General features: G+C 41.9%; 1 protein-coding gene and 1 long non-coding RNA gene across 2 annotated transcripts; one reads left to right on the top strand and one right to left on the bottom strand.

Moving 5' to 3' along the window:
- Positions 1 to 118: 118 nt before the first annotated feature.
- lmf1 (lipase maturation factor 1) lies at positions 119 to 27,382 on the bottom strand. Its single transcript, XM_032502614.1, is given in 12 exon segments — positions 119 to 656; positions 1,418 to 1,530; positions 2,332 to 2,515; positions 3,044 to 3,197; positions 7,159 to 7,305; positions 7,308 to 7,338; positions 7,760 to 7,927; positions 11,815 to 11,880; positions 18,301 to 18,449; positions 21,684 to 21,694; positions 24,984 to 25,293; positions 27,144 to 27,382. Coding segments are annotated over 12 exon segments (1,731 nt in total). The 5' UTR covers positions 27,355 to 27,382; the 3' UTR covers positions 119 to 469.
- Positions 5,062 to 5,645, top strand: LOC116671384 (uncharacterized). Its single transcript, XR_004327255.1, has 2 exons — positions 5,062 to 5,433; positions 5,504 to 5,645. It is a non-coding gene; the product is annotated as an uncharacterized LOC116671384 (long non-coding RNA).
- Positions 27,383 to 27,531: the final 149 nt, after the last annotated feature.

Genomic DNA, 27,531 nt, shown 5'->3' with positions numbered 1-27,531 from the left:
TTCAGGCCTGTGTGTAGTGATTACTAACAAACACAGGTTAAATAGTAATTTCCCTTATTGGGGATCAATAAACAGTATAAATTATAATTCAAATGCAAAAAAAAAAAACTAAATTTAAAAAGGAAACTCTTTTAATGTTGGTATTTTAGTCGAAAATCAAAAACAATACTGATATACACTTTCACTGAGGTTGTTTAATGAGATGCAAAATACAGTAATTAAGCACCTCATTTGTGAAACAGATACCTCACTCAATGAAACCTTGAAAAGTATCACATTGTTTGGGAGTAACAAGATGTTTGATTTCAGGTTTTATCACACAGTTCTTCAGGAAACATTGCAATCTAAAATAAACCTGAAGGCATCCTTGGTCCGTTTTACCTGAGTTCAACCGCAGCAGCATCCCACTGAAGACGACTTTAATCTGACGTCTTTCCAACCTCAGCGCCTGTAGTCCGAGATCAAGGTTTTAGCTCCTTTTTGGTTGGATGTGAGGGTGGGGCCAGTTCCTGGACTGGAAGTAGCCCCTGAGTCCTTCCAGGTCCAGGGGAGGGAAGTAGGCTCCGATGCGTTTCCTCAGCCACCACTTCCCCTGAGCTGCGCTGCTGCTGCCCGCCGGGCTGAACTTGTACCTGAAATGTTCCCCTCGAACCCACCTGAGAAGGACCAGGACACAAAAGGAGTGTAGTCCCATGAAACAAATACACTTTTAAATGTCAGCGTCTCGTCTCTGAACGTCCAAATGGCGGATGTTGGACGATGTCCATCACGGAGCGCTAAGACTCCTTACTGGATCCTTAGGATCATTGGGCATCGAAAACCTGTTCCAACTTGGAATGGGTTCATAAATGTGTAATTCCAATGGAATTCTTTTTTTATTGGAATTGTTGCTTACTTTTACCTTTGAAAGTTAACTTTATTATTGATTCTGCAATATGTGCCAGACATACAAAACAATTAAAAATATATTTTCTCTCCAGCCCACAGTGCGATGAGATTACCCGTTTTAATAAAGGTTACATAAATAAAATCAGCCAGATGTGCTGCACTTCACTCCTTCATCCCAATGGTGGAACAGTTATTTTAATAATTATACTATTACTATTTTTCATTAGAGGTATACAGTATATTGTCCTAACAAATTCAATGGCACTGCAACATATGAACATATATAAACATAATTCAGATTTAGTATTGCTGCAGCAGAGGGGGCTCTAACACAGAGAATAAGTACTCATGGGGAGTATGGGATTGTTTGAGTAACGCACGTTTGATGACAGATGTTCATGTAACACGAGCTGGATCTTTAATATTAAAACGATGTGCTGTGATGAAGTTGATATCAACATAAAGCGCGTCATGCTGATAAATGTTTGTCATACAGTATAAGGGTCTTTGCTGTGTGCTCTGGGTTTACCTGGGAGTTTCTCTGCCTTGGAAGGGGTTGTGGTCGAGCAGGGAGAGGACGGCACTGTCATTGGACAGCAGACGTCCTGCTATGTGGATCACCCACTCGCTCTGCTCGTAGGTCTGGATGAAAACATGGGGACAGGGTGTTAGAAAGGAGGTAGTAAGGGAGAGGGAACACACACACACACACACACACACACACACACACACACACACACACAGACAAATGTTGAGGCGGGAATGTACTGTAGCAAGAGGCTCTGAGGCAAAATAATTAAGACCACGGCAAAAGACAGAGTGTGGCATTAAGAGGGACAGGTGTGCAGACAATAAGAAAATAAACACCAGAAGAGACAAGGAGAAAGATATGGAGGCTGACAGAAGATATACTATGCCAATGTATTTAATTGAGGTAAGTACATGAGACATTGGCACCCTAGTGGCTAGAAACACTTAGTACCACAAGCAGTCCTCAACGGCTGAGGCCCACAACTCATTTTTGGCACACAAGCCCTAAAAATAAAGTGATATGTGCTGGTAAACCAGATAAAAAGGGATAGCAGTGAATTCTTACATCATTTACTAATGTCTCTATTTGTCTTTTGGCTGGGGCTGGGTATCGTTACAGAATTTTCGATATCCGATACTTATATTGTGACTTCAATAACGGTTCCTACACGATACTCAATTTGCTCCTTTGGTATTGAAATTGGGTATTGAATGACGAGGCATTTTCGATACTCGATACCAAGGAGGCAATTCAGCCTAAAAAGTATTTGGTACCCAGTCCTAGTTTGACACAAAATCAGTTTTGGCACCAAAATCAGCCAAATCCTATATATGAAGACAAGTTATTATGTTTTGAGACTGGTTGTGTACTTCCCTCCGTACATTGTCTCCTGCAGTTGTTCAGCATCTCACCTGGAAGGCGGCAAACCACATGAGCCAGTCCAGCCGGTAGTGGTACGGTGTTATGAGGCACGGCCGTCGGTAAAGGTCCCCAGGCTTACACAGGAACTGGTACTCCTCCCAAAGCGCCTCAGGGTCCTTGGGATCCGGGCTTAGAGTGCCCTGGAATATCACCTCGGTGCGCTCCTTGGTAATGCTGGACAGAGGTGCGTAATATTAATTTAGTAGCAAGTCTGTTATAGGGCTTCTTTGTTATCTCTTCTTGCTTAAAATAGATTCATCCGGAATAGCGTAATGTCTTTTCCTTTTTTTATGATTATTGCGTTAGCTGTCAATTTTAAATATGATTTGTATTTTGTGAAATGCTGTGTAATGTGAAATGATGTCTCTGTGTGTGTTGTGTTTAATGTGATGTTGCAAATTGCATTGTCACAAGACAGATATCAGGACCCCAGGAAGAATAGCTTTAAGCTTATGCTAACTAAATGCTAACTAAAAGCTCTGTACGAGGGGGGAAAGAGGGTCGAAGGCTGCTGGGTTGATGTACTGTATACAAATGCAAAACTGTAGACGTAACATGAGAGTGCAAGATCTAAAAGTGCGGGTGCTTTTTACCATCTTTAAAGTGCATTTTTAAAACATGTTAAGACCTTTACATTTAGGCAGTTTGTTAAGACTGTTTTAAGGACCCACGGATCTCATCAGAGCCCTGACTGTACCGTACCTGCCAAAGGCCCCGTAGGTGTTGACGATACGCAGCGGGTCGAAGGAGGTGTTCATCACCTGCTTGGAGCTTAACAGGTTCATCACCACGGGAACGCTAAGGCAGCCAATCAGAATGCCCAGAGCGATGTTCATCACCCGACGCATCCACATACCTGCATCACATAGAGTATAGTCGGGATCAACATTTAAAGGAAGAGGCCCCTCACATTCCGCCCTCTGTGTGTTGCCGTTCTCAAAATGCATTCGCAACAACCTTTGAGCTAGCAAGCTACAGGCTGAAAAATTAATTGCTCGGTTCTTTCAGGGAAGGATTGTAGAGATTTACAGAGTATTTTTCACGGCATTTCCTATCTAACTGGAACGTTTGGGATTGGAGAGTATTGTTATGGACAAAGTACACATAGCGATATACTGGTAAAAGCAAATTATTTTAAACCATGTCTCCAGCTAAATACCTCACGTTACTGCATTTTTTGGTATTGTGTAACCATCTTCATTTCATATTGTATGTGGTGTTTTCTTTTGCGGGTACTAATGTTCTACCAAAACAAGTTCCTTCCCCAGACTTTCTTTGCAGAGCCACCTTCTTCGTGTCCGGAGCGTAGTTTTAAGGAAATGCAAACAGTGCAGAGTGTTTTTTTTTTCTCCTATTCAGGAATGCATCTGTGGTGTAGCCAGACTTTACTCCACAGCACTGTGGATAGGGTTTGGCAATGAGAGGCTACATAAAGTTAACACTCACACACATAGAACGAGTAAATTAGCCTGAAAAACACCAGTCTTGATAATTCGTTACTCTATATTTAGACACTGCTCTTAGACAGATTTGATGAAGTCGCTCCTGATTTGCCTAAAGGAGCAGATGGAGCATTTATTTTTAGATTAGATTCTACTTTATTATCATTGTGCAGAGTACAAGAACAAAGACGACAAAATGCAGTTTGGATACAACCAGAAGTGCAAAAAGAGCAGAATAGTGCAATGTGATACAAGTATAGACAGGACAGGAAATATAGAGCAGTTTTCTTTTTAAGATTGTTTTTTGGAACTTACATAAGGTGTTTCAGAGTATATAAATTAAATATTAATATGAGCAGTATATTAGTTACATTATAAGAGCCGAATAAGTATGGCTATATATTTTGAAAATGTATGAACATCATGTACAGATATGGGCAATGTAGTAGCAATAACAGCAGTCAGAAAAATTTAGATATACAGTATGCAGTGGATTATTAGAAAAACAGAATAAATACGGCTATATTCAGTATGAACCATATAGACAGAAATGTGCAGTGTAGTAACAGTACAACTGTAGTGCAGAAACAGTCACACTACAAGTTAAAGTTAGTTGACTTTTAGAGAAATGCTTTTAGTTGTCCTGGATCTCAAAATGAGAGAAAAACTGTAATTACAGCCAAAATCAAGGTGACATATTTGTTAGTGTTAGGCCTAGAAAGGGAGACATCATTTACGGAGGACAACATGTTTCCTGGTACAGGATTAGTGCTAGTTAATGTTTAAGTCTAATATGTATTTGTGTGTATGGGGACTTCAGTGGAAGAGGTTTGACCTGTGAGATCATGGGACGGCTGGTGCAGACACATGTTGGCTGAGTCCACATCACTTCCTTCCTTCCTACCTGCGTCCGCCTGCTTATCCAACGCATGTTAAACACATCAACATAATCCGACTAAAAGTCTTCACACTAAAAGACCTTCTGGGTCTGTTGAAATGATTAAAACACCTATTTTACAGTCCACATCTTACGATAAAGCAAAGACACTAATAGGTCCAATGAGACCAATTAGAGAGGGGCCACTTGTGCTTTAACCACATTTTAAGGAGTCTGTATTGTAAAAAATAGAACCACATAACATTAAAATCCAATAAACCATATGTCAACCTTTTCCCAGCTTCTCAGCTGTCCAAGTGCTAATCCCTTTTCTTCCCATAATTCCCCTTTTCTTCCATAATTCCCTTCCTCCTGTACCTATTACCATCCACTGTTACTGAGATGCCAATGTCGCCACAAGAGTCTCTGGACCTCTTGTGTGTATCAAAGTTTGAACTGAAGTAGGGCTGTCAAAATTAACGTGATAATAACGAGATTTAGGTAAATTCATTTTGAACACCACTTATGTTCCTGATGCGTGATTAACGTGTTCTGTGATTTGGTCCTCGTGCTGCCCCTTAGTTTGTAAAATCATGAAGCGTTGCAGCAGTAATCTTGTGGATGGCTAGCAGAAACCAAGCTCCTTGGAAGAAATGCATAAAGCAGAAGGGTGTTTTGAATGCCACCGGAGTACGTCGAGTCTCAGAATCCCCTCTGCTGGCCCGGCATACGGCGGACGCAGTGAACCCTCCTCCCCTCGCCACAGGCACGCCGTTTTTAATAGTCAACAACGGAGACGCCTGGACGCCACAGGCACGCCGTGCTGAATAGTCAACAACGGAGACGCCTGGACAACTCTGCAAGCAACAAACTTTCAACAGTGACAGTATTTGTCATTGTTGTAGACTGTTGCAATAATAATAAACATTTGCATAAAGCAAGCATATTTGTCTGCGTCCATGTTGATGAGAGCATTAAAAACTTGTGCAATTAATCGTGAGTTAACTATGAATAATTGTGCGATTAACTGCGATAAATATTTTAATCAATTGACAGCCCACTAGGGCTGGGTACCAAACTTCGTTTTTTTTTTTTTTTTTTTAAATGGTACCGACCGAAATGTTTCGGTTTTACACAGTATCAAATTATGCCTCGTCTTTCGGTGCCAAGTTTCGGTGATTGGCTGTAACGTTAAACGTGATTGCGTCACCCAGGAAAAATACATACGTGGTTACGCCAACAGACGGGGTTCACGTGTATCTGTTGTGAACTGGTTGCGAGCATCGTTGTACCGCTTAAAAATGCCACCTACATCAAAAGTGTGGCTTCACTTTATTAAGATTGATGCCAACAGTGCGAAATGCAATATATGCAAAAAAGACATTGTTGCTAAGGCTGGCAACACGACTAATTTGATGAAGCACCTGATAGTGCACGGGATCAATTTAAGAGCGGAAAGTTGCACAGTGTTTGACTGCAAGAAGAGCGGACCGCAGCCAGCGCAGCCTGCGCAGTCCTCCTCCTCTCAGCCGCCCGTGGGCAATGCAAAACCAGAGCCGACTCCGAGTGATTCAAAACATCCCCCACCGGACTCCGCCTCATCAAAGAGTACCGAGGACGGCACTGTGTCTGGGATTTCAACAGGCAAGTTTATGTTTATTAGCGTTACTGCAACTTAACACGTGCATCGTGCTGAGTTACCTTATTCTATTGCTGCGTAGCTAGCTAAATCAAAAGCTAACATTTACAGACAATACTTTGTCCATGTTTGTAAAAATATGCTTATCCATTGGGTCAGCTGGTTAAACAGCTAACCTTATCTTCACTGTTATTTTTATATTCTCCTCACAGTAGCCTCTGACTCTGATGTATATGTATATGTATATTATATATATATATATATATATATATATATATATATATATATATATATATATATATGAGAGAAGTACTTTGAATGGAAAAATCTGAGCTAAAAATAAAACTCAAGATTTGAACTTTATTGTGTTGTGTAATTTTCTTTTTCTCAGAATTGATATTATAAAACTGGTATTGAAAAAGGTATCATTCAGGAACCGATATCGAAGTAAAGGTATCGGTATTGGTACCGGTATCGAAAATTTTTGATTGATACCCAGCCCTACATCCCACATTTAAAGAGATGGATGGATGGATGAAGTTCACTTTCTACATTTAGCCTTGTAGTACATGTTTACTATCCGAGTCATTTCCACACTTCCCATTTATGTCTATGGGAGCAGCTGTGCAATTCAATGCAATGCTTTGAGTCATGATTGTTGAAGATAGATTTAGCATCTGCAAAGCTTATTTCATGCATAGAATGTTTTTAGAAACATAATTTTATATTCCAAACAAGGCTCCATTATGATCTGTTTTGAAAAAATTATAACTGTTGGTGGCCAGCACACTAGCGGGGAAACAAACGACTATATGGACACGTACCATTAGGGTGTTTTGTGAACACAGCGCCTGAGTACCTTTGGTGGGAGTGGGGGTGAGCCCGGCTGCATCCTCATTCTGTATCTCGAGCACTGCCTTCTTGGCTCCACCTCTAGAGGGAAACAAGAAGCCCAGGCTTGCATCATCAAAGCAGGCCAGACTGGGAACAATGGTCAGCCAGTTAGGAAACTGAGGTTCCCACTCACTATCAGAACCACCTATGAAGCACAAAAGACAAGACAAAGTGAAAAGACACACACAATATTATAATTAAACAACTGCTGGGTTGATTTTATTTCATCACTTTTGTATGATGGGGCATTATAAGCAGTTCAACCAACATGTGGACTGGGAGTACGGATTTCTTTTGAACCACGCAAAATTGACTTACACTAACATGAGCTCTCTGATGCCAATGGCAAATGATGCACGAATGAAATTCAATTGCACAGTGACATACATTGCAAAAAAAACAGTGATTAATGGAATTGAACATCACCTTAAATAGGCCAGGAAACAGGTTTAATGCAATAATAATAATAATGCTATGGCTAATACCGGCTTTCCCCACAAGATGCCAACAGCACTAGTGTTTGTTATCACATGCTCCTGTGAGTTGGTGAACAGAGTGTGAGATACCTGGAACAGAATCTGGATGGCTCCGTTGACCATGCACATTCGTCTGCCCAAGAAGGTAAAGAACGGGAAGATGAGCTCGATGAGGTGGTTGGACAATGTCTCGAAGCGATGGAACCACCATGGGAAGTGATGCATGTAGTAGGACATTGGGTTAGGAACTGGCTGGGTCTGGGGGGGGTGAAAAGGAGCAAAGACAAAGGTGGAAATGTGAGCTCCAGACAAGAGCTGAAGATCTTTATCTTTGAAGATGTATAATATCTTATAATCATTTCTATAATTTTACACAGGCTCCGGCTTGCGCTCCAGGTTGCGCGGTAAATGAGTGGTCAGGTGACGCTTTTCAATTAGCGCGAGAATGGATGCTGAGGAGGTGAAACGGAGGCTGGCCTCTGGCTCTGGCAATTACATTTCAGTTGCAGCGACAAAGAAATAAAAAAAGTGTGATGTGTGGAAAACTTTTGACCATATGCATAATGAGAATAATGAGCCAGGTTATGTATAAATGACTCATTCTTGACACGAGCTGTGTGTGCGCACATTTTAATAATGTTGGGCTGTAAACAGGTTCAAGCTTTTAAAAAGCTGTGGAATGTACTTGTCGGTCTCGGGCCTTGTGGGGTCTGACTTTTAAGGCCCGATTACAGCTCTACTCCAGACTACGATACCAGAGGCTTAGTAGCAGCAGACCTGTCAGAAAAAAGGGGGCATCAAGATAAAACGTGACTTCTAATCAATTGGTTTTTGTTCCATGAATCCATTAATGTTCATACTTGTATCAACCATTTTCTTTAAAAATAGACTTCTTCCATTCTTTGAAACGCATGTTTTCTTTGCTTGACTGGCACTAAAATCTTGTCTGAGCCTGGTATGGAGCACCTTGGGGGAAACATTTCCATGTCTAAATAGAGGTGGAACATTTATTTAAATGAAGGCAACCCCACCTACAAAAAAGCAGACACATACAGAGTTGTGCAGGGTTTGTGTACAAACTGTATGATTAAGTGTGCGTGTGTGTGTGTGTGGTGGTCGCATGCAAACTGTGTAACTGCTCAACATGCAAATAGTGTCAGGTGAGGTGGTGAAAAATAAACACAGCACAGAAATAGGTTGGCGGGGGAGTGAACAAGACACTAGCACACTAGTCTTTTATGGAATGGAAGGAGAAGAAAAAATGGGGGTTGTTTAACCTGTAGCTTACCTAAATACCCATAGAAATCCAAAGGCAAGGAGCCTGCAACCTCAGACAACCAAACAACCCCACCTGGCCTGCACGCAAGCTGCATTACAGCACACAAACCAAAGCAAACACAACACCAACTACGCCGAAACACACCTACACAGCCCCCGGGGAGTCAGGACAGGAGGGGATCTGCACGTTTGAAAGAGAGCAGTGTGTCAGAGAGGGTCAATAAGGCTTCTGGTAGAGTGTGTGTGTGTCCGTGTGTGTGTCCGTGTGTGTGTCCGTGTGTGTGTCCGTGTGTGTGTGTCCGTAAGGCTGTTGACCGCTGAGGTTGGAGCAGGTCAGAGAAACTAACCCAGAACGGAATAAGGTCCACATTTTAATATGATTTAATACATTTTAAACACCTGTCACCATGTAACTAAAAAAAATCCCCTTTGCAAGCATTTTCTCCCATTTTAGAGTTGAATTCAGAGTTTAGCTAAAAGTGAGATTATAAAACTTTTGTTAGCCATTGCCCACGCATGGATCGTACACATCTTAATTTTAAGGACGAGTGTAATTGATGAAATGTAGTTGCACGCGTAAAGGAGGGTCATAATTGTTTGCAAAAGCATCCATCATTGCATCACTGATTACAGGACTTGCATTTGTCAGGAGAACATGCTACTGTTGCTGTACCTGCTGAATGTTTAATTAGGCAAATGTCTGTTAGCTTGTCCCCACAAAACCCTGTAGACACCCAATGATATATAGCTGGATTTATAACAGAGACGCACAAGGACAAAAAAGAACCGCAAAAAAGGAAAGCGCCACTGTGCTTGAGTACAGTGTCACAGAGCTGCTAGCTAACATTTAGCAGACCCATTACCAGCCTCAGTCAGAGTTAAGAATGGCAGCTTGCAGAAAGATACTGGCTGCATGGCAACAAGTGGCACCACGCAAGTGTTGCAGGAATAGTTTTCTGTCATGTATGCTAGTGCTCTTAGCCAAAGTTAGCGATTTCAGTGTACAACTCGCAACGGCATTTTCCCTTTACAGCACTCAATCACATACTGTCTCCCTAAAAGGGCACTCAGTCTGAGCGCCCCATGTAGGCTCAGTCCTTGGCAGCGGCCCAGGTTTGAATTCCACATGCGGCCCTTTGCTGCATGTCATCCCCTCTCACCCCCGTTCCCATCCATCTATACTATCTAATAAAGAAAAAGGCCCCAAAAACATTATCTTAAGGAAAAAGGAAACTGGCGCTCAGTCGTCACAAATGTGAGAGCCCCTGGTTTATAATCCCTTAAAAGAAAGAAAAAGCACTGACTTTGTGACATAAAATCATGTTCTACATAATGCACAGTGGTTCAGCCAAAGAATGCTTCCCCTGTTCAGCCCGCTTTTTATGATTCACTATCAGAGAGGACAGAGACCGTTTGATATGTTACAAGAAATGGAGATGATGAATTAGAGTAGTGGAAAAAAATATCTTATCCCATTTATCATTTTAAAACCCCACGGGTTGACAATCACTGGCTCAGTGATTTCCATGGCATTAGCTATGCTAAAACTGTCCTAACCCTGGGAACTAAGAGTAGAGGGATAAATGACTGCACATTTACAATGCAGTGAACCAGTAAATCAAATGCAGTTTCTTTTCCAAACTAAAAAGCCAGAAACTGCGACAGTTCCTGTTTGGGGTATATCATTTCTGTTTCCCTTCCTTTAGCTATAATCTCTGCACAAGTTAGCCAGTCCCATGGGAGCCAGTGGATTACAGTCCAGCCTCCATTCCCATTGTATTACAGACTGCGTGAGTATCTACAGTATATTGTATTCTTGATATTTGAGTGTCATCTCCAGTCATCCTGTCCCATAGGAGCCAGTGTATTCCTGTCTATGTTAATTACATAAGACGGCCCTTCTCCCTCTGCGGCTTGGTAACAGCGGTGTGGGTCAGAGCGGTTGAACGTCCCACAGGGGAAAAACAAACACAACCTCACGGTCTGCAAAAGAGGCTGATTTACTGAAACCCCTGACAGCGGTTCCTGTAATGTGTTGCCCTGGTGTGGTTAGCCCGTTGTGAGTTCAGGAGAGAAGGCCAGGATGACTCAATGTCTTTGCATAACTGCATCAGTCTTCAGATGTTAAGATTATCAATGAAAACAGGCCTTTGGGAAATTTACTAAATTATACTGGCAATCTGCCGACAAGAATGATTTAAAAAATGAGCCTAGTCTGTGATGCACTGCCCTCTTAAATTGGTATTTTGATAGTTTTCATGAGGGCTCACTGCTGTGTGATGCTTTCTGCACTGCTCTTCCCAGAACTCAAAGAGCCTTGAGATTGTATCCTAGTTTCTCTTATTTCCTTTGTCACTCATGCAAACCACCCTGTCCTCTTTGTTTGTTGTTGCAGCAATAAAAATAAAACATCATATGCATATATTGCAGATTTCTTTTTCCCCCCGAAAGAGTTTTCTTTTGCAGAAAAAATTATTATTCATAACATAATCTCATAACTAATCAGAGCAACGGAACGCAACTGAACTGTTAACAGAACTCAACCCCAACGAGACGAGACCAAGACAGTGTATTTAAACGGCGTGGGCGCTGGATGGGAATTTGACAACTCTGTCGGTCTTATACTAGCAAAGACACTTGCGTCAGGCTTTGCTTTGCGCCAGGTGCAAGATAGGGCCTTTCCAGTTCTTATTCTGCCTTTGTGATTGGTTACACAGCATGTCAGTCTACCTGTATTACACAATACCTTGACAGGCAAGAAGTGGGGAGAGAGACCAAAGGGACACAGTGTTGTTTTATAAATCTCACTGTAAAGGGTGGGGGGGTCACTCTAGCTTAATATACACAATAACATTGTTTACACCCACCTCGTAGTGGTAGTCCATGCAGGTGAGGTCTCTCCAGCATTTGTCACCTCTGATTTTAATGAGTCCCTGAAAAAGACCGAAAACACACAAACATGTTACAGTTTATGATGCACTGTACTTGGTGCTGTTGTAAATAAAAGTCAAATAAGCAACGATCAACAGTGCATTAGAAAAACGGATTACAAACTGCAGTCAGTCACTCAGATCCCGTATTTAGCTGAAACGGATCAAAGGGAATAAAACCTGATTAGGTGTCCCCCTCGTCCTCGTTAATGAGGGGAGCACGGTTTGGCAAAAGCACACAACTGTAGGCTGACGGTCACTGAAGGCACCGGGAGTTATAAAAGCATCAACCTCTCCTCATAAATAATTCAAATCCAAAGATTGGCAAGATAGAGCAGACAGCTAAGGCATGATCATTTGTAGATAACAGTCTGTACTGCATATAATTAACAACATCAAAGCTGAACAACTTAAATGAATTAAGAGGACAAAGTAAAAGGAATGAAGAGAAGAAAGGGAAGAAGTGCAGTGGGTCAGTCCAGTACTTCCCAGCACATAATGACAACTTTAAATAAGAGCTGTTCCGATACCAATTCTGCTACCTGACCCTGCAAGTCGGCCGATACCGAGTACCGATCCGATACCAGTGTGTCAAATAAAAATACACTTTTTGTGGGGGAATATGAACAAACACAAACAACGCTGTAGAACTTTTATCCAGATTAACCAATTATCCAGATTGACTGTCCGTCATTAGGGGAAAAAAACAAATACATTTTCTTTGGGTTTAGATTACGTGAGATTTGATCGGTGCAAAAAGTTGAGGCTTGCCGATGCTGCGAACATGCCATTTTTTTAGGTCAGGTGGAGATGACTCTTGTTCATATTTTTCGGAAAGATATGAATCTGATGTAGAAGGGCACTCTGAAGCATATACTGCCCCCATCAGTTCCAGAAGTGGCGCAACACCGATGCTGCTAACACTGGTATCGTTGCTAACGGTGCCTTTAAAAAAAAAAAAAAAAAAAAAAAAAAGGGCATCGTTGGTGTTTCATCATTTTAGAACTGGAAGGTGTATTGTAGTATCGGTTCTGGTAACATCCCAAGTATGCGCGCTACTAAAAAAAACTAAGAGTGTCATGGAATGTATCTGAAAGCACACAAACAACCCTGATAGATTGATGGTCATTGTTATAATTGTGCATTATTAGTAGAATGGTAACGGACTGGATTTATATAGTGCTTTTCCAGTCTTGGTGGCATAGGCTGCAATAAAAGGTGCAACCTACTCATACGAAAACATTCACACACACAGATGTGGCAGTATCTGGAGCAAATAACTTGCCCAAGGAACAAGCCCATGATTGTCGCAGGACATGATATAATATGGTCATGTGTACATCATCGGACAACTCAATACAGAATATATATTCAATAGAGGAGCACATGACATCCATCCGAACATTTTTCAAATCTTTACAATGCACCATGTAATTCAGTAATCAAAACTTGAATACATGATAAAACTAAGGTTCATGCAAGTACACTTTCACAAGAGGAATGTGTCCTCTGTTTTTTCCCCAAATTAAGTAAATAGGGTGCTATCTAGGACACGGGACTGTCAATATTGACCTCTCACTCTCTCACACCAAACGGAATGCGGAATAAATTGTACGCTGACTTCTCTAACCAGATTTAGAAAAAGCAGGACATTTCCCTCTGATTACGAGCCGTGGCTGTTGACTGCAGATGCTGGCTGCTGAGAGGATCCAGTCCAATTCAGTCACGAGTTCTTTACAGCGTGATATACAGACCTCAGACCTAATCAGAGCAGTCTGCCTGGAGCGTTCAGAGCCCTGGGGAAAGGATACTAATGTGAATTAACCCGTTTCCAGGTGTGGAAAATTTCCAGGAAGAACACTGACATTTTATTGAGAGTAACAAATACTAATTTCAATACTCTCAGAATGTATGTAAAAACAAAAAAAGGGTAAACTCTCCATCAACGTCTCACTAAAAGAAGACCGAGACATATTCTGTCAGCATGTTCTACCAATAAGTCCTGGTGAGAAGTACTTTGACTTGCTAAAACAGAACTCCCCCCCTCCCCCCCCTCTTCCAAAACAGCTGAGGTAAAGACCACAAGTTCTGTCTGTCTTTCAGGTACGCTGAGACGGACGAAAATGCATTTGACGTGAGGTAAACCGCACGATTTTAATAGACGAGACTGGCAAAGCAAAGATTTACCCTGGATCCCAACAATCAAAAATTTAAAAGAGGGTTTTAAAAAGAAAGCAACAGGAACCATGTTGGCAGCACCACAGCAGGGTCTCATTTATGCCCTTCTTCCACTGCATGGCACCGCTAGACTTTTCTCAACTTTTTTTGGTTTTACACTAGCAACAGTTGTGGATAGTGTTTGGTACTTGGGGGAGGGAACTGGTTTTGATGGAACGTTTATGTTCAAAAGTTGTTTTTTCAGAAAACTCTGATTGGACAGATAGTCTAGCTAGCTGTCTGGATTTACCCTGCAGAGATCTGAGGACCAGGGAACCATAGTCCTCAGATTGGACAGATAGTCTAGCTAGCTGTCTGGATTTACCCTGCAGAGATCTGAGGACCAGGGAACCATAGTCCTCAGATTGGGGACATCCGTCGAAATTTCTAGCGGCACCTGAACCATCCCGGAAATGAAACATTGTCAATAAAGTCTAAGCCCATAAGGTGGAGTTAAAACACTGCAGCTCCCTGATTGGTCAGAGGGACATCCCGCACAGACCCGCATTATTTGTATTCCCTTGACCCAGATTGGCAGACCGCAAGACTATGTCATACACTACGCATGTCATACACTACACAAATAAGTAACCGTTTGGCAAACATTTCACAATATTAACTCAAAAGGTAAAAATGTCAGAGTTGTGTTTCAACAAGCGGATGTCCGTCACCTTCCATCTAAACACTGGTGGACTAAAACTACTTTTGAACATACACATGTTCCACCAAAACAAGTTCTTTCCTGAGGCTATCATGCAGCGGATCCGTATGGAGCTTACCACCACCCATGATGACTGTGATTGGTTTAAAGAAATGCCAATAAAGGAGGAGGATGGTCTGGCAAGCACTAATTTGAAGACAGCCTTTAAAAAATGAAGAACTATCGTGATGTGGACCGAGGGTGACAGGCTGACCTCAAGCTAATCTATTTGTAAAGAAAAGGAAATTAAAAAGGGCCGCATATGAATCAGTTGTACTCCGCTCAGCCCTTATGTAAACACGGCTAATTGTATTTCAGAATATTTACTGTATTTCACAGTTTGTGAGCTAACATGGTCCTATCAGATCCCATTAGCCACACTTTCTGGAGCCAATTACCCACATAGGCTGCTGAAGTAAACAAGCTTAAATCCCACTAGCTGCTTAATGTCCAAACACAATTTGCAGGGTATGTTGAACACATCTAGGTTTGCTTATGGCCACAGTAATAAAGGCAATTAATCTATTAATTACTACATATGCAAATATGTGAACACTCTTGTTCAGCATAGTGTGCGTGTGTGTGTGTGCGTGTGTGTTGGAAGTTCTGTTTGTTCTAGTGAGCTATATAGCCTACTTCCCTTATAAGGTGGTGCTTTATGTAGCTTAGCGGAGTCTGTTGTTATTTTCATACGTAACCAAGGAAACAGGAGCGTTTGATTCCTTCTGAATAAATGGGATAGCTTTCCGCAACACTCTCAAAACTGTTTATATGTTCCAAAGAAAGACATCTTAAAAGAGTATTTGAAATGATTGCAACAGTTGGTTAAAAAGGATAATAAGTGGAAAATGCAACAACAGTAATGGTAAAAGCACATTAGCCCATCCCCAGTATTAGTACAAGATACCCATCTTACTGCATTTAGAAAATATTGATGTGCATATGCCACCATGACAGCATGTACAATGATGTGGGGAAAAGAATGCCCCTCATGTAATCAATTTGGGACATTTCTAAGTCACGTCCAAAAACACACTAAACAAACATGACGGGTGGGCTCATGCACACCATGTTCCGCTAATTTCTTTTGGCTCAGGGGTTCTTTAAAGCGTGTGCTAAGCTATGTTGTCCTCACAAGCACAAACTGTGAAGCAGACGCAAAGCAGTGGGGACCCACCGGCTGTCAGATAAATAAACGAGTGTGACCGGGGGGGATCAAACACTGAGGGACCGTGGCAGCCGTACTGGCCTTCACACTGCTGAGCGGCGCACAAACAAATCACTGTGTGACGGCGTCTTTGCTCATGGTAGTTCCAAACACCTTGGGCTCTCACCCCGTATAATCATGTCATCTGTAGTGAATTGGTCACTGTGAAGTATATGCAAATGTGAATTCCTAGGAACGTTCCTTACACTTTGGAATCTATGTTTTCCCAAAACATCTCACGCAGAGTTGGTAAAAAAAACAGAGCTGAGTAGCTGATAGAAAAACGTAGCCTCTGCGACAACTTTTCCGTTTATTGTTTGACGTCTGGACTGGATTTTCGGACTAAGTGCCAAACTTTATAGAAGTCTTACATTCTTACCAGCACTTGAATGAAGCACGGTTATAAATTACAAAATAAAAGGAAAATCTCATTGTGAAAATCCCAAATCTCAATCTCAAAATTGCCTAAATCTAATCATTTGATTCAATTGGGCTGAAAGTGACCTCCTCAGCAGATATTAGTTTATAGATAATAGTTTATGGTGACTTCTTTAAATACTTTGCACAGTCTGACAGAGTAACATCAACGCCTTCTGCTAATGTCACCAGAGATGATGAACCCACTCAAAAATAAAAAGCAGCAGAAACGCAAGCAGAATTTACACAATAATGAAATATCTATTGAACAATGAAGCATGATGGTGGTTGTAATTCAAAGTAGGAAACAAGTAGAATAGTAGGCAACTGTCATGAGTAATAATTATCCTTAGATTTGATGACAAACTGATTAAGTGAATATTGTGCCGAAACAAATTAGGGCCACAAAAGATTATTTTCATTTGTTTTTTAATCTGACATTTTTTTCTTTATTTCATTAATCATTTAGTATATTAAAAATAAGATAATTGAAAATGTCCTAGGGACCAAAGCAATAATTATCCTTAGATTTGATTAGACAGAGTATATATATGAGAGATATCATGGATTTCAAACAAGCAAAGTGGCAGTTGGTCAAGGCTCTTCTTTCTTTTATAAACTTTTTTTTTTATTAAAGTATCAGGTACTGTTTAGGCACCAGCCACAATTTTAAAAGAGAACTTGGAAATGGGGGGGGGACCAAACGATGCCCAATCCTACTGTTTGCAGCTCTCTTTCACGATGTCAGGGAGGTCACAAATTGTGGGGGGGGTTGTGACTTGAAAAAGGTTGACCACAGCTTGAGAACATAAATGCAGTCCAGCAAAACATAAATGATTTGTTTGTTTTTTAAGTTACATTTTTCAAAATCCCCAACTCTGTGTACAGACGTTTAGGTGTTGTTGGGTTGTAGCCTGATGTCGTCATTCTCAGATTCTAGTCAGAATATGAGTCTGATGCTGGTTTACTGGGCAGTGAGTATGTGACGTGTGTTAAGCGACACATGGTTGTCAACGGAACTCAACTCTTGTTTGAGCATTGCTCCACAATGGATCTAGTCCAGCCCAAACTTCCCGACCTTAAATGTTGTGGGCGGGGCTAAGGTCAGCTGGCATCCAGGCCAGCTGGGTTGCTATCTGAATTTCCAACAGAACCCTCAACATTGTAGGGACTCGGCATATAACATTGCTGAATGAAATGAGGTCTTTACAGGGAAACGGGGCCGAGGTCGTTCCCCTTGTGTTGACAGGAAAAACTCAGCAGGATTTGCAGCAACTGCCCTGATTGGCAGATACAACTGAGCCGGTGGTCTAAAATTCACTATGGAAGCTGTCAAACAACCAGACACGTTGTTTAGCCGACCATATATTTGGGTTGGATTTCCAAATACTGGCAGTGGTTTTTCAGCAAAACATGGCTCCAAAAGTAACAAACTAAAATCAGGAGGACAAACACTGGAATATGCCAGGAAATTATAATCTTGCAAAATGGTTTCATTTCTCCATGTTGGCTTGCTGGAAGTATCCAGGTGTGTGTATGTACAGTGCATGCCTTTCTGCTTAAATTTACAATATTTGTTTCCTCCTAGACAGGAATATCACCAATGTCTGTTCAGGTTCTCCCGACAGGAAATGCGTTAATCAGGGTGCTGGGGGTAGGGAATGGGTTTTAGGAAAGAGGCAGGTTCTAAGTCAACTCCAATCAACATGATCTGGTTGTGTTTGACAAGTTAAAGTGCCACTATGAGAATTTTCTATGCAAAAAAAAAATCATCCAAAAATAATCTCATTGCTATTTGTTTCCTGTCAAACTTTTTTCCTTTCTCCCCCGGGTGGCCCCAGAGATGCAGCAAACCCTGTTTTGTGAAGAGTGTTTTACTCACAGCTCCCAGCATGATGCGAACAATGAGCCACCTGAAGGTCCAGATGCAGATGAGGGAGGGGGGACAGCGGCGGGGGACCTGGGACAGAGTCCACACTGGACAGAGGAAAATGGCCAGAAATCCTGTTTCCAACAGCAGACTCTCCCAACCTGGACAAAAACCATCAGAGTATCGTTTGTGTGGGAAAAAGTGGTTCCTCTAAATTAAAAGGTACAGTTTGTCACAGAGAGCAAACTACAGTTAATGCAATTATCTACACACAGGACACTAAAATATAGACAAACAGTAAATTTGTGGGCTATGGGTTGTTCATATCAAACACTAGAATATGAGGTGGTGGAAGTTAATAGGACATGCAGTCCGGGAAAAGATCCAGAAGTAATCTGACTACTCGGCTGTTAAACAGCTCAATTACCAGTAGTCCCACTGCTTAACCAGAGAACATGAACTGCAGATTAGAGACTGTTCCTCTAAAGTATGTTATTAAAACTACTTATTTCATTGTATTTCAGCATAATCTTAGTTTATTAAGTGCTTGTATTCATAATCTTATAATGTGAAGTCTTCGGTATTGCATTAATTGACAAGTGAAATTTTTGCAGGTGAGCGAGGATGTCTTCTATTTTCTTCCCATGGAGCCGACATGGGCTGTTGACTTTTTGGGGGTCATCTTTTGAAATATTCTGGACAAATAGCAAATAGTTGCAGCCAGGCTGCTAGCCCTCAGTGATTAAACTTCCAGTGTGGTTGCTGGTAACATTAGATGATAGCTCAGCCCAGACACCAGGGGCCTGTTGCACGAAAGTAGAATAAAGATATCCAGGAAAACTGAAAAAGCGCAGCTTGACTAAGTGTGATCCGCTTGTCGCAGCTTAATTGGTTGCACGTTTGCCGAGCCAGGATGAACAGGTGAAGCTATGTCCAGCCAGGTGGAGATAACCAGGATGAACAGGTGGAGCTATGTCCAGCCAGGTGGAGATAACCAGGATGAACAGGTGGAGCTATGTCCAGCCAGGTGGAGATAACCAGGATGAACAGGTGGAGCTATGTCCAGCCAGTGGAGATAACCAGGATGAACAGGTGGAGCTATGTCCAGCCAGGTGGAGATAACCAGGATGAACAGGTGGAGCTATGTCCAGCCAGGTGGAGATAACCAGGATGAACAGGTGGAGCTATGTCCAGCCAGGTGGAGATAGCTGGGATAAGTGCACGTTCACAGCTTTCTCAAATAGACCACGGTATCAATCACAGATTTACTGATGCAGAAATGGAGAAGACACATGCGCCATATGTTTCACCCAATGAGCAGCAGCTTCTAATGGAAAGTAACGAGGAGGTGAAGCATAATATGGAAAATAACGAGGAGGTGAAGCATATAATATGCAGAAAGGGAAATCCGGCTGTTATCTAACGGAGAGCAAAAGCCCAACAGACTATAGAGGACCGACTGAATGTGTGAGGATGTCAAAATATCTACTTAGCCTACTAGTCACTCCACGTTTTTACAAAGTTGTATGCTACACTGTGTTTTAATTGCTTTAAAATATGCTAGTTTAATGTTTCTGTTTTTGTGATAAATGTGCTGGTGTCTTTGACTAGCCTACCATGTAAAGCACAATATAAATAAAATGTATTGTTATTATTTAGCCTTTGCTTTAAAAGTGAGCAGTGAGAATTAATGTTCCTCGGGAAATGGACCCTAATGACTAGGCCTAATTTCAAACCCTTATTCACAACTTGAGAACATGTTTTACAACCGTATGCACAAATCTCTATAAGCTATGTCTAATTCTAAACATCTTTGTACAATTAGAGTTCATACAGAACAATCAAAAGGGACAAAGAAAAAGTGACTTAAATACATAATGTGAGCAGATATGTGAAACAATATTCTTTTTTATTCTGAAAAGTGACAGCACCAAAATAAAAAGATGAAGCTTTTGTGGTGTTCCCTGTGTGATGAAGGTAAACGCCACTATATACGTATATAGGCCACGTTAGTGGTCCAGGGATGGGAGACTAATTGAAAAGGTTATGAAACCAAAGTAAGATATAATAAAAAAACATTAGGCCTACATATTAAGGAGTAACAAACTTTCCTTTATTACAGAAGGACAAGCAACAAGAAAATGAAATCATGAATGTATTGGTCTGCCATTAATATCATCTGGTAATATAGCTGCATTGTCCCACTTAATCTCAAGAGAGTCCTGTATAAACCTGAAACTGCGTAGACCACAAACGCCGCGCTGCTCATCTGTATTTATACAAAGAGAAGGGACACTGTAGTGATGTGCTGGCCTGCCGGCAGGCGGCCAATGTGTGAGTTTGAGTTCTGCAGTTTGGCAACAACTGAAGAAGACCATTTTATATGGTCAAAAGCTCCAGAGGACCGTGTAAGGATCTTGTGTAATTTTCAGTTTTTCAGTTTTAAAAAGCAACTGAACAATGTCTGCCAGGCATGCTATTCCAGAGCTGAAGGCCCCCTAACAGGGAAAACCATTGGCCTCTGGTTTTTGTCTAGACTTGGGAACAATCAGAGATTAGTCTGCAGACGTTAAGCTCCACTGTCAGCTACAGGGTGGTAATCGGTCCAAAAGAGAACAGAGAGTAAGGGAGAAAAACAGTGAGAGTAGGGGGGGGGGGAAAAGATTTTATTTTTTTTATGAGAGAAACAGAAACCCCATCTCCAAACCACAGACATTGGCCTGGCGTCACTAAATTCAAAGTGTCATTTACCAATCACAGAGCTGCCACTTATCTTGGCAGAGCCCTACATACAAGCTACTGTTTAGACCTTCTTCAATATTCCCCTCCCACCCTCCCTTTTATGATTATGTTCATGACAGTTTACTGGGCTCACAAACTAAGGAGGCAAAGTACTGCACATCAGTAAACTGTCTGTCAGTGGCTGAGTTCTAAACCCATACAACTGGGTGTGAACTATTTGGGAAACGAGAGAAAGTCGAGAGTGACTCGGAATCCAGAATGATCCATGACTCTACAGCTGCATACTTCCAAAAATGAGATCTATCTTTAATTGTTTGAGATGAATTCCCCAAATCCTCCTCCACTGAAATAATAGGATTGGATAGATATAGCTTCCTTATTAGAAAAAAAAAAAACGTCCATTTCTACTCTACAAACACCAGTCTGAAATATCTAAATCCATACATCACATGTGTCAAAAGGTCAGTCCCATGCAGGTTTGGTTTGAGGGATGTAACCATGAACAAACTAAGATGGCATCCAAACCGGAATGTCTTACATACATGCTTTGTCTCAGATCCACCTCTTCTACTGATGTGGGGCAACAAAGGAAGCAGTCCTGGATTTTGTGTTAGGTTTGAAAACTGGGACGGTTAACGATGAAGTTCACTTACCGAAGGAGTACCTAGAGAGAGAAAAAGAGAAAAGAAAAATTGGAATTCTTTCACATCTGACATTTATCTTAAACTGTATTCCTTGTTTTGGTTTGCATTTGAGCAGAACAAGCTGGAAATACAACACTGGCATTGTATAAGCATATAAAAGTTGTTATGGTAAACCAGTCTTCTTAAGAATATTCTCATTTATTTATGGAAAATGAAAGAAACTAAGCAAACATTTTGTGTGTTTACATTTTCTAGCACGTTCAGATGTCTCTGACAAGGGTGTGTCTGGTGAAACACCGACACAAAATAATCATTTGGAGTCGTGTCTCTGTCCACCTGATGAATGGAAGTCAAATATTAACGTTCTTGTCCTCCACTACTACTGAGAAAATATCTGGCTCTTTAGCTGCTAACGGCTTCACCATGCTCCCCAGCTCGTCTCTGGCTGTGTCTGCTGTTTTCTGCTGGATGGTTAGGGTGCAGTTCAGTATTTTTCGGTGAAAAAAAATGAAACAGCTGCCTTCCGCGAATGCTGGAAACAATGTTGAAGATAGAGTTCTGGCCAGGAACCCAAAACAATGAGCCGAAATCTAACTTCAAGGCTCCAAGGAGCTGAGGACAGCTGCAAAGTTGCTTGATAATGCTCTGTGGGTTCGTAAATACAGTACAAGTAATTCCTTTCATATTGTTTAATGTATAAAATACTGATTAATGCTTTAAAAATAACTAAGATATGAGGGCATGGAAGCACAACATTTCAGGAGTGTGTGTGTGTGTTGCTGTGGGATTTCCCCCCTTTCTGAGGGATATTTCACAAATCCAAGATAAAGGATTAAGCCGGGATTTCCCAGTTATCCTGGCTCAATTTAGCCTCGACATGGTTTCACAAAAACAGAAGAAACTAAGTTACCATGGAGATTTCTTCTTTAACGCTAGCCTGCTCGAGACCAGGCTAACAGCCAGGATGTGTTATTGCTGGAGCCTTTTCTGTTCACTCGCTGTATGAAGACTGCTGTTATGCATATTGTTGTTAGAAGTTTGGTGAATATATTACTGCAGTTGTTGAGATAATTAAAAAAAAGGCTGATAAAGTTGCCAAATGTGTTTAAAATGAGAAAAGTCAGTTACTAAAGGCAATACATAAAGTGCTGTACATGTGTGTTTCTATAGTGCAACAATGCACCTTAAATTATTTTTGTAGATAGATCTTTTGTATTCTTTAACAACTATAATTTGGGAGGATTGTACAATTTTAAGAATATATCCTAATTGTACAATCCTCCCACATTACAGTCTTAGTTCACTGGACCAATAACTATAAAGTGTAGACTACTGTCCATTAATGTACCAACAGGGAGAGAACACCTCAATGGTTGTTGACCTTATATTTTGCTGGGGGGGGGGGAAATAACCGAAGAAAATACTCTGTTACATTCATGTTTACAGTGTGCATTATATTTATCAATTATCTTTATAGTTTCTAGATTTTAGAATCCAATTTATTTAGTGTTTCTTTTCTATGTCCATATATACAAGGGAGCAAAGCATATAGTATGTAAAGAAGGAAACAGACGTGAAAAAAAACGTGGCAGATAATAGCGGTCCGACTGAATGATGGTCTAAAAATATACATTTACCAACTACTGCTCTTAACTGAAACCATTCAATGAGCCACTTGACATTTGCTAAAACGAACATGATTATGACAGTTCCAATTCAAAGCAGTGGTCCGTTAATTTATATTTTTAGGCTGCCTATGCATTCAGTCGGTCTGCAATCGTCTGTCTCGCTTTCTCACTACAGCGGCCATGATTCTTTTTTTTCCTTTTTTTTTTTTTTTTTTTTACAAAGATTGTGTTTCATGTGATTATACTTCCACAAGAAGCTGCTGCTCACTTTGTATAAAGTATGTACAATGCGTATTCTCCGTTTTAGCATCAGTAATCATCAACGCACATCTACCCAAATTACTTCAGCCCGGCTCGACCTAGTCGCTCTTCCTCAGCCTGGCTCGACCTAGTCGCTCTTCCTCAGCCTGGCTCGACCTAGTCGCTCTTCCTCAGCCTGGCTCGACCTAGTCGCTCTTCCTCGACCTGGCTCGACCTAGTCGCTCTTCCTCGACCTGGCTCGACCTAGCTCGACCTAGTCGCTCTTCCTCGACCTGGCTCAACCTAGTCGCTCTTCCTCAGCCTGGCTCGACCTAGTCGCTCTTCCTCGACCTGGCTCGACCTAGTCGCTCTTCCTCGACCTGGCTCGACCTAGTCGCTCTTCCTCAGCCTGGCTCGACCTAGTCGCTCTTCCTCAGCCTGGCTCGACCTAGTCGCTCTTCCTCAGGCTGGCTCGACCTAGTCGCTCTTCCTCAGCCTGGCTGACCTAGTCGCTCTTCCTCAGCCTGGCTCGACCTAGTCGCTCTTCCTCAGCCTGGCTCGACCTAGTCGCTCTTCCTCAGCCTGGCTCGACCTAGTCGCTCTTCCTCAGCCTGGCTCGACCTAGTCGCTCTTCCTCAGCCTGGCTCGACCTAGTCGCTCTTCCTCGACCTGGCTCGACCTAGTCGCTCTTCCTCGACCTGGCTCGACCTAGTCGCTCTTTCCTCGACCTGGCTCAACCTAGTCGCTCTTCCTCAGCCTGGCTCGACCTAGTCGCTCTTCCTCGACCTGGCTCGACCTAGTCGCTCTTCCTCGACCTGGCTCGACCTAGTCGCTCTTCCTCAGCCTGGCTCGACCTAGTCGCTCTTCCTCAGCCTGGCTCGACCTAGTCGCTCTTCCTCAGCCTGGCTCGACCTAGTCGCTCTTCCTCAGCCTGGCTCGACCTAGTCGCTCTTCCTCAGCCTGGCTCGACCTAGTCGCTCTTCCTCAGCCTGGCTCGACCTAGTCGCTCTTCCTCAGCCTGGCTCGACCTAGTCGCTCTTCCTCAGCCTGGCTCGACCTAGTCGCTCTTCCTCAGCCTGGCTCGACCTAGTCGCTCTTCCTCAGCCTGGCTCGACCTAGTCGCTCTTCCTCGACCTGGCTCGACCTAGTCGCTCTTCCTCCGCCTGGCTTGACCTAGTCGCTCTTCCTCCGCCTGGCTTGACCATTGCGAAACGCATCAAGCCAGGATGCACAGATTAGACTAGTTCATGCCTCTTTTTATCAGTTATCCTGAATTTACAAAATCTGCTTGAGTGTCCCCTGGTCTACATATTTATGGTGATCATGTTAACAAATTCATTTTTGAAGTTTAATTAAAAAAAAAAAATAGTTTAGTCTAGCCCAGACATCAAACATTCCACATTTATTTTGTATGTATGGTATGTATATATCCTAGACTCACCACAGCTGTCCCACGTTGACCAGGGAGTGGTAAAGCACCCACAGTGTGACCATGATAACCATGTTGGCCGTTCCCGTCACTAGGACCAACGCAGACAGTGCCATCCCCCCCAGGGCAATGGCATCCAGGTTGGCATCCATGTCGCTCCAGTCTAAGAGCCAGAGGATGGAGGGTGTGTACGCCCAGGCAGCCATGCCTATCTTCCCTCCTACATAGCGCTTCACGCTCTCCAGGTAGCTCTTGCAGGGCATTAGGCCGTGCTCGCCTATCAGCTGCTTGTTCTGGTTGTAAGCGACGCTGAACGCCACGACTACAGAAAAGAGGGGATGAAGGTGAAAAACACAAAAAGGGATTCAATGCTAGGGCTGGGTATAGCCAATGCTTTCCTGAATCGATTTGATGCAGAGCGGGGAAGGGCTGCACAAATGTAAATGTGCTGTATTTATATAGCGCTTTTCCAGTCTTAACAACTGCTCAAAGCGCTTTTACATCTACAGGAAACATTCACCATTCACACACATTCATACACTGTGGCCGGGGCGGCCGTACAAGGTGCCACCTGCTCATCAACTCGGGGTTCAGTGTCTTGCCCAAGGACACTTCGACAAAGACTGCAGGGGCGGGGATCGAACCACCAACCTTACGATTGGCAGGCAACCGCTCTACCACTGAGCCCCAGCCGCCCACAAGATGTCGGTTTTATTTTTAATCACCATAGCGATGTCAAGTGGCGCAAAGTACACATCGTGAAAGATTTTTCATGTTAGTTGAAAGTGAATATCAGCATAGAAACTGCACTTTAAAATATTAATTTATAAAATGTAATGTCACTTTTTTGCTGACTTTTATTCATGATTTGGAAATGATTTCCTCAAATTAGTTTTTAATTTAACAAGCAATTTGTGGTATTTTAGCGGAATACTGAAAGCAGAAGAAAAACTCCCTGATCAGTAATAAACATAAAACTTTGAAATTGGTCATTCTGTCTACCAAGTGAGTACTGTTGATACTGTTATTATATTCTATTGCCAATAGTGTGTACTTCTACTTCAGTAAGAACTTTTACATTGAGGTATTACTACAAAAGGTAATCCAAATTCAATTATTTGCAGCGCTCAAACAACATCAACAATAGTACTCTACCAGTACAGGGCTGCACAATATATTGCATTTTTTATTTTTTTGCATAAATGGTGGTCGCGATATCATCAGGCGCAGTAAACATATCGCAAATGGCTGCAACATACCGCGAAAGTCATTAAGAGATTGGTTGTGTTAATTGAAAGAAAATATCAGTAGAAAACTGGACTTTAAAATGGAACTGTCACTCCAACGCTGTCTTTTACATTCTATTCAATGTTACATTTTTTCAATAAAAAAATGTTGGTAAGGATTTCCTTTCACTTGTCAAGAAGCAAACCGTTGGACTGAGTGCAGCAGAAATGCAGAGCCGAGTACTCTTTAATAAGTAGTAGTTAGTAGTAGTGTGAGTAGTAGTTAGCAAACTAACGATTAGTAAATCCTTATTGCTATATTCAGCAACGTTATGCATATTTTCCTCATATCGGGAAGCCCTAACAGGTAGGGGTGTGCAAAAAAAAATTAAAAAAAAATAAATAAATAAATCGATTCGTATTGCGATTCAAGCTCAACCGATTCAAAATCGATTTATAGAATTCCAAAAGTAGATTCATACCCTCTGAAATGCAGAATAGTCACTATACACTATACACAAGTGCAGTACCTGTGCAACGAGATTGAAGCAACCCCTTTACAGTGTCGACACGAAATATAAGAATATAAAATATAAATATAATGCATAGGTAGTGTCGAAAAAAGAGTGGAGTACAGTGGAGTAGAAGTAGAAAGTGACAGGAAAAGAAAAGACTACGTAGTACCTAGAATTTGTAGTTCTTGAGTAAATGTACTTAGTTAGTGATGCTATTTTGGACATTTGACAGACAAAATGTTAACTTTAAAGGCTACAAATGAAGACAACTCCACAATGCTAGCTAACACTTTTTTACAGACTGTGTAAAAACGAGAACACTAAACAGAGACTATGAACCAGAGAGTTATCATTTTAAACGTCGACTACAGACGAAATATTGCCTCCAAATGTCTTTTGGAAGAAGTTTCAAGACCAGCCTACATGCTTACGGTAAATGAAGGCGACGGACCGCAGCAGCACGACCCGGGTGAGCCAGTAAGTCCCGGTTCGTAACGACTGCTGTCTCTTCTCTGTCTCCGTGTCCCCGCCGTTGTCTTCTCCATGTCCCCCGCCGCCGTCAGGACACTGTGCCTCCGTCTTTCTGCCGTCGACACGTCTCTTCCTCACGGAGCTCGTCGAACTGCCACCGGTGGACGCCATGTTCACGCGCTGCACGGTCACGTGACTTCAAACAAACGCGGAAGTTGTTTTATTTATTTACTTTTTTTTTTTTAATTGAGACCTTTAAGTTTGAGATAGCCTTTTCCTAGATTTTGTTGTTTCTGTGCTCGACCCGAGGAAAAAGCTACATTTCTATTTTTAAGTGAATGTTGTTAA

The sequence above is a fragment of the Etheostoma spectabile genome, chromosome 21 (assembly GCF_008692095.1).
Source record: "Etheostoma spectabile isolate EspeVRDwgs_2016 chromosome 21, UIUC_Espe_1.0, whole genome shotgun sequence".
NCBI classification, from domain to species: Eukaryota; Metazoa; Chordata; class Actinopteri; order Perciformes; family Percidae; genus Etheostoma; species Etheostoma spectabile.
The sequence above is the reverse complement of the archived record's forward strand: the minus strand, read 5'-3'. Positions and strand labels throughout refer to the sequence as shown.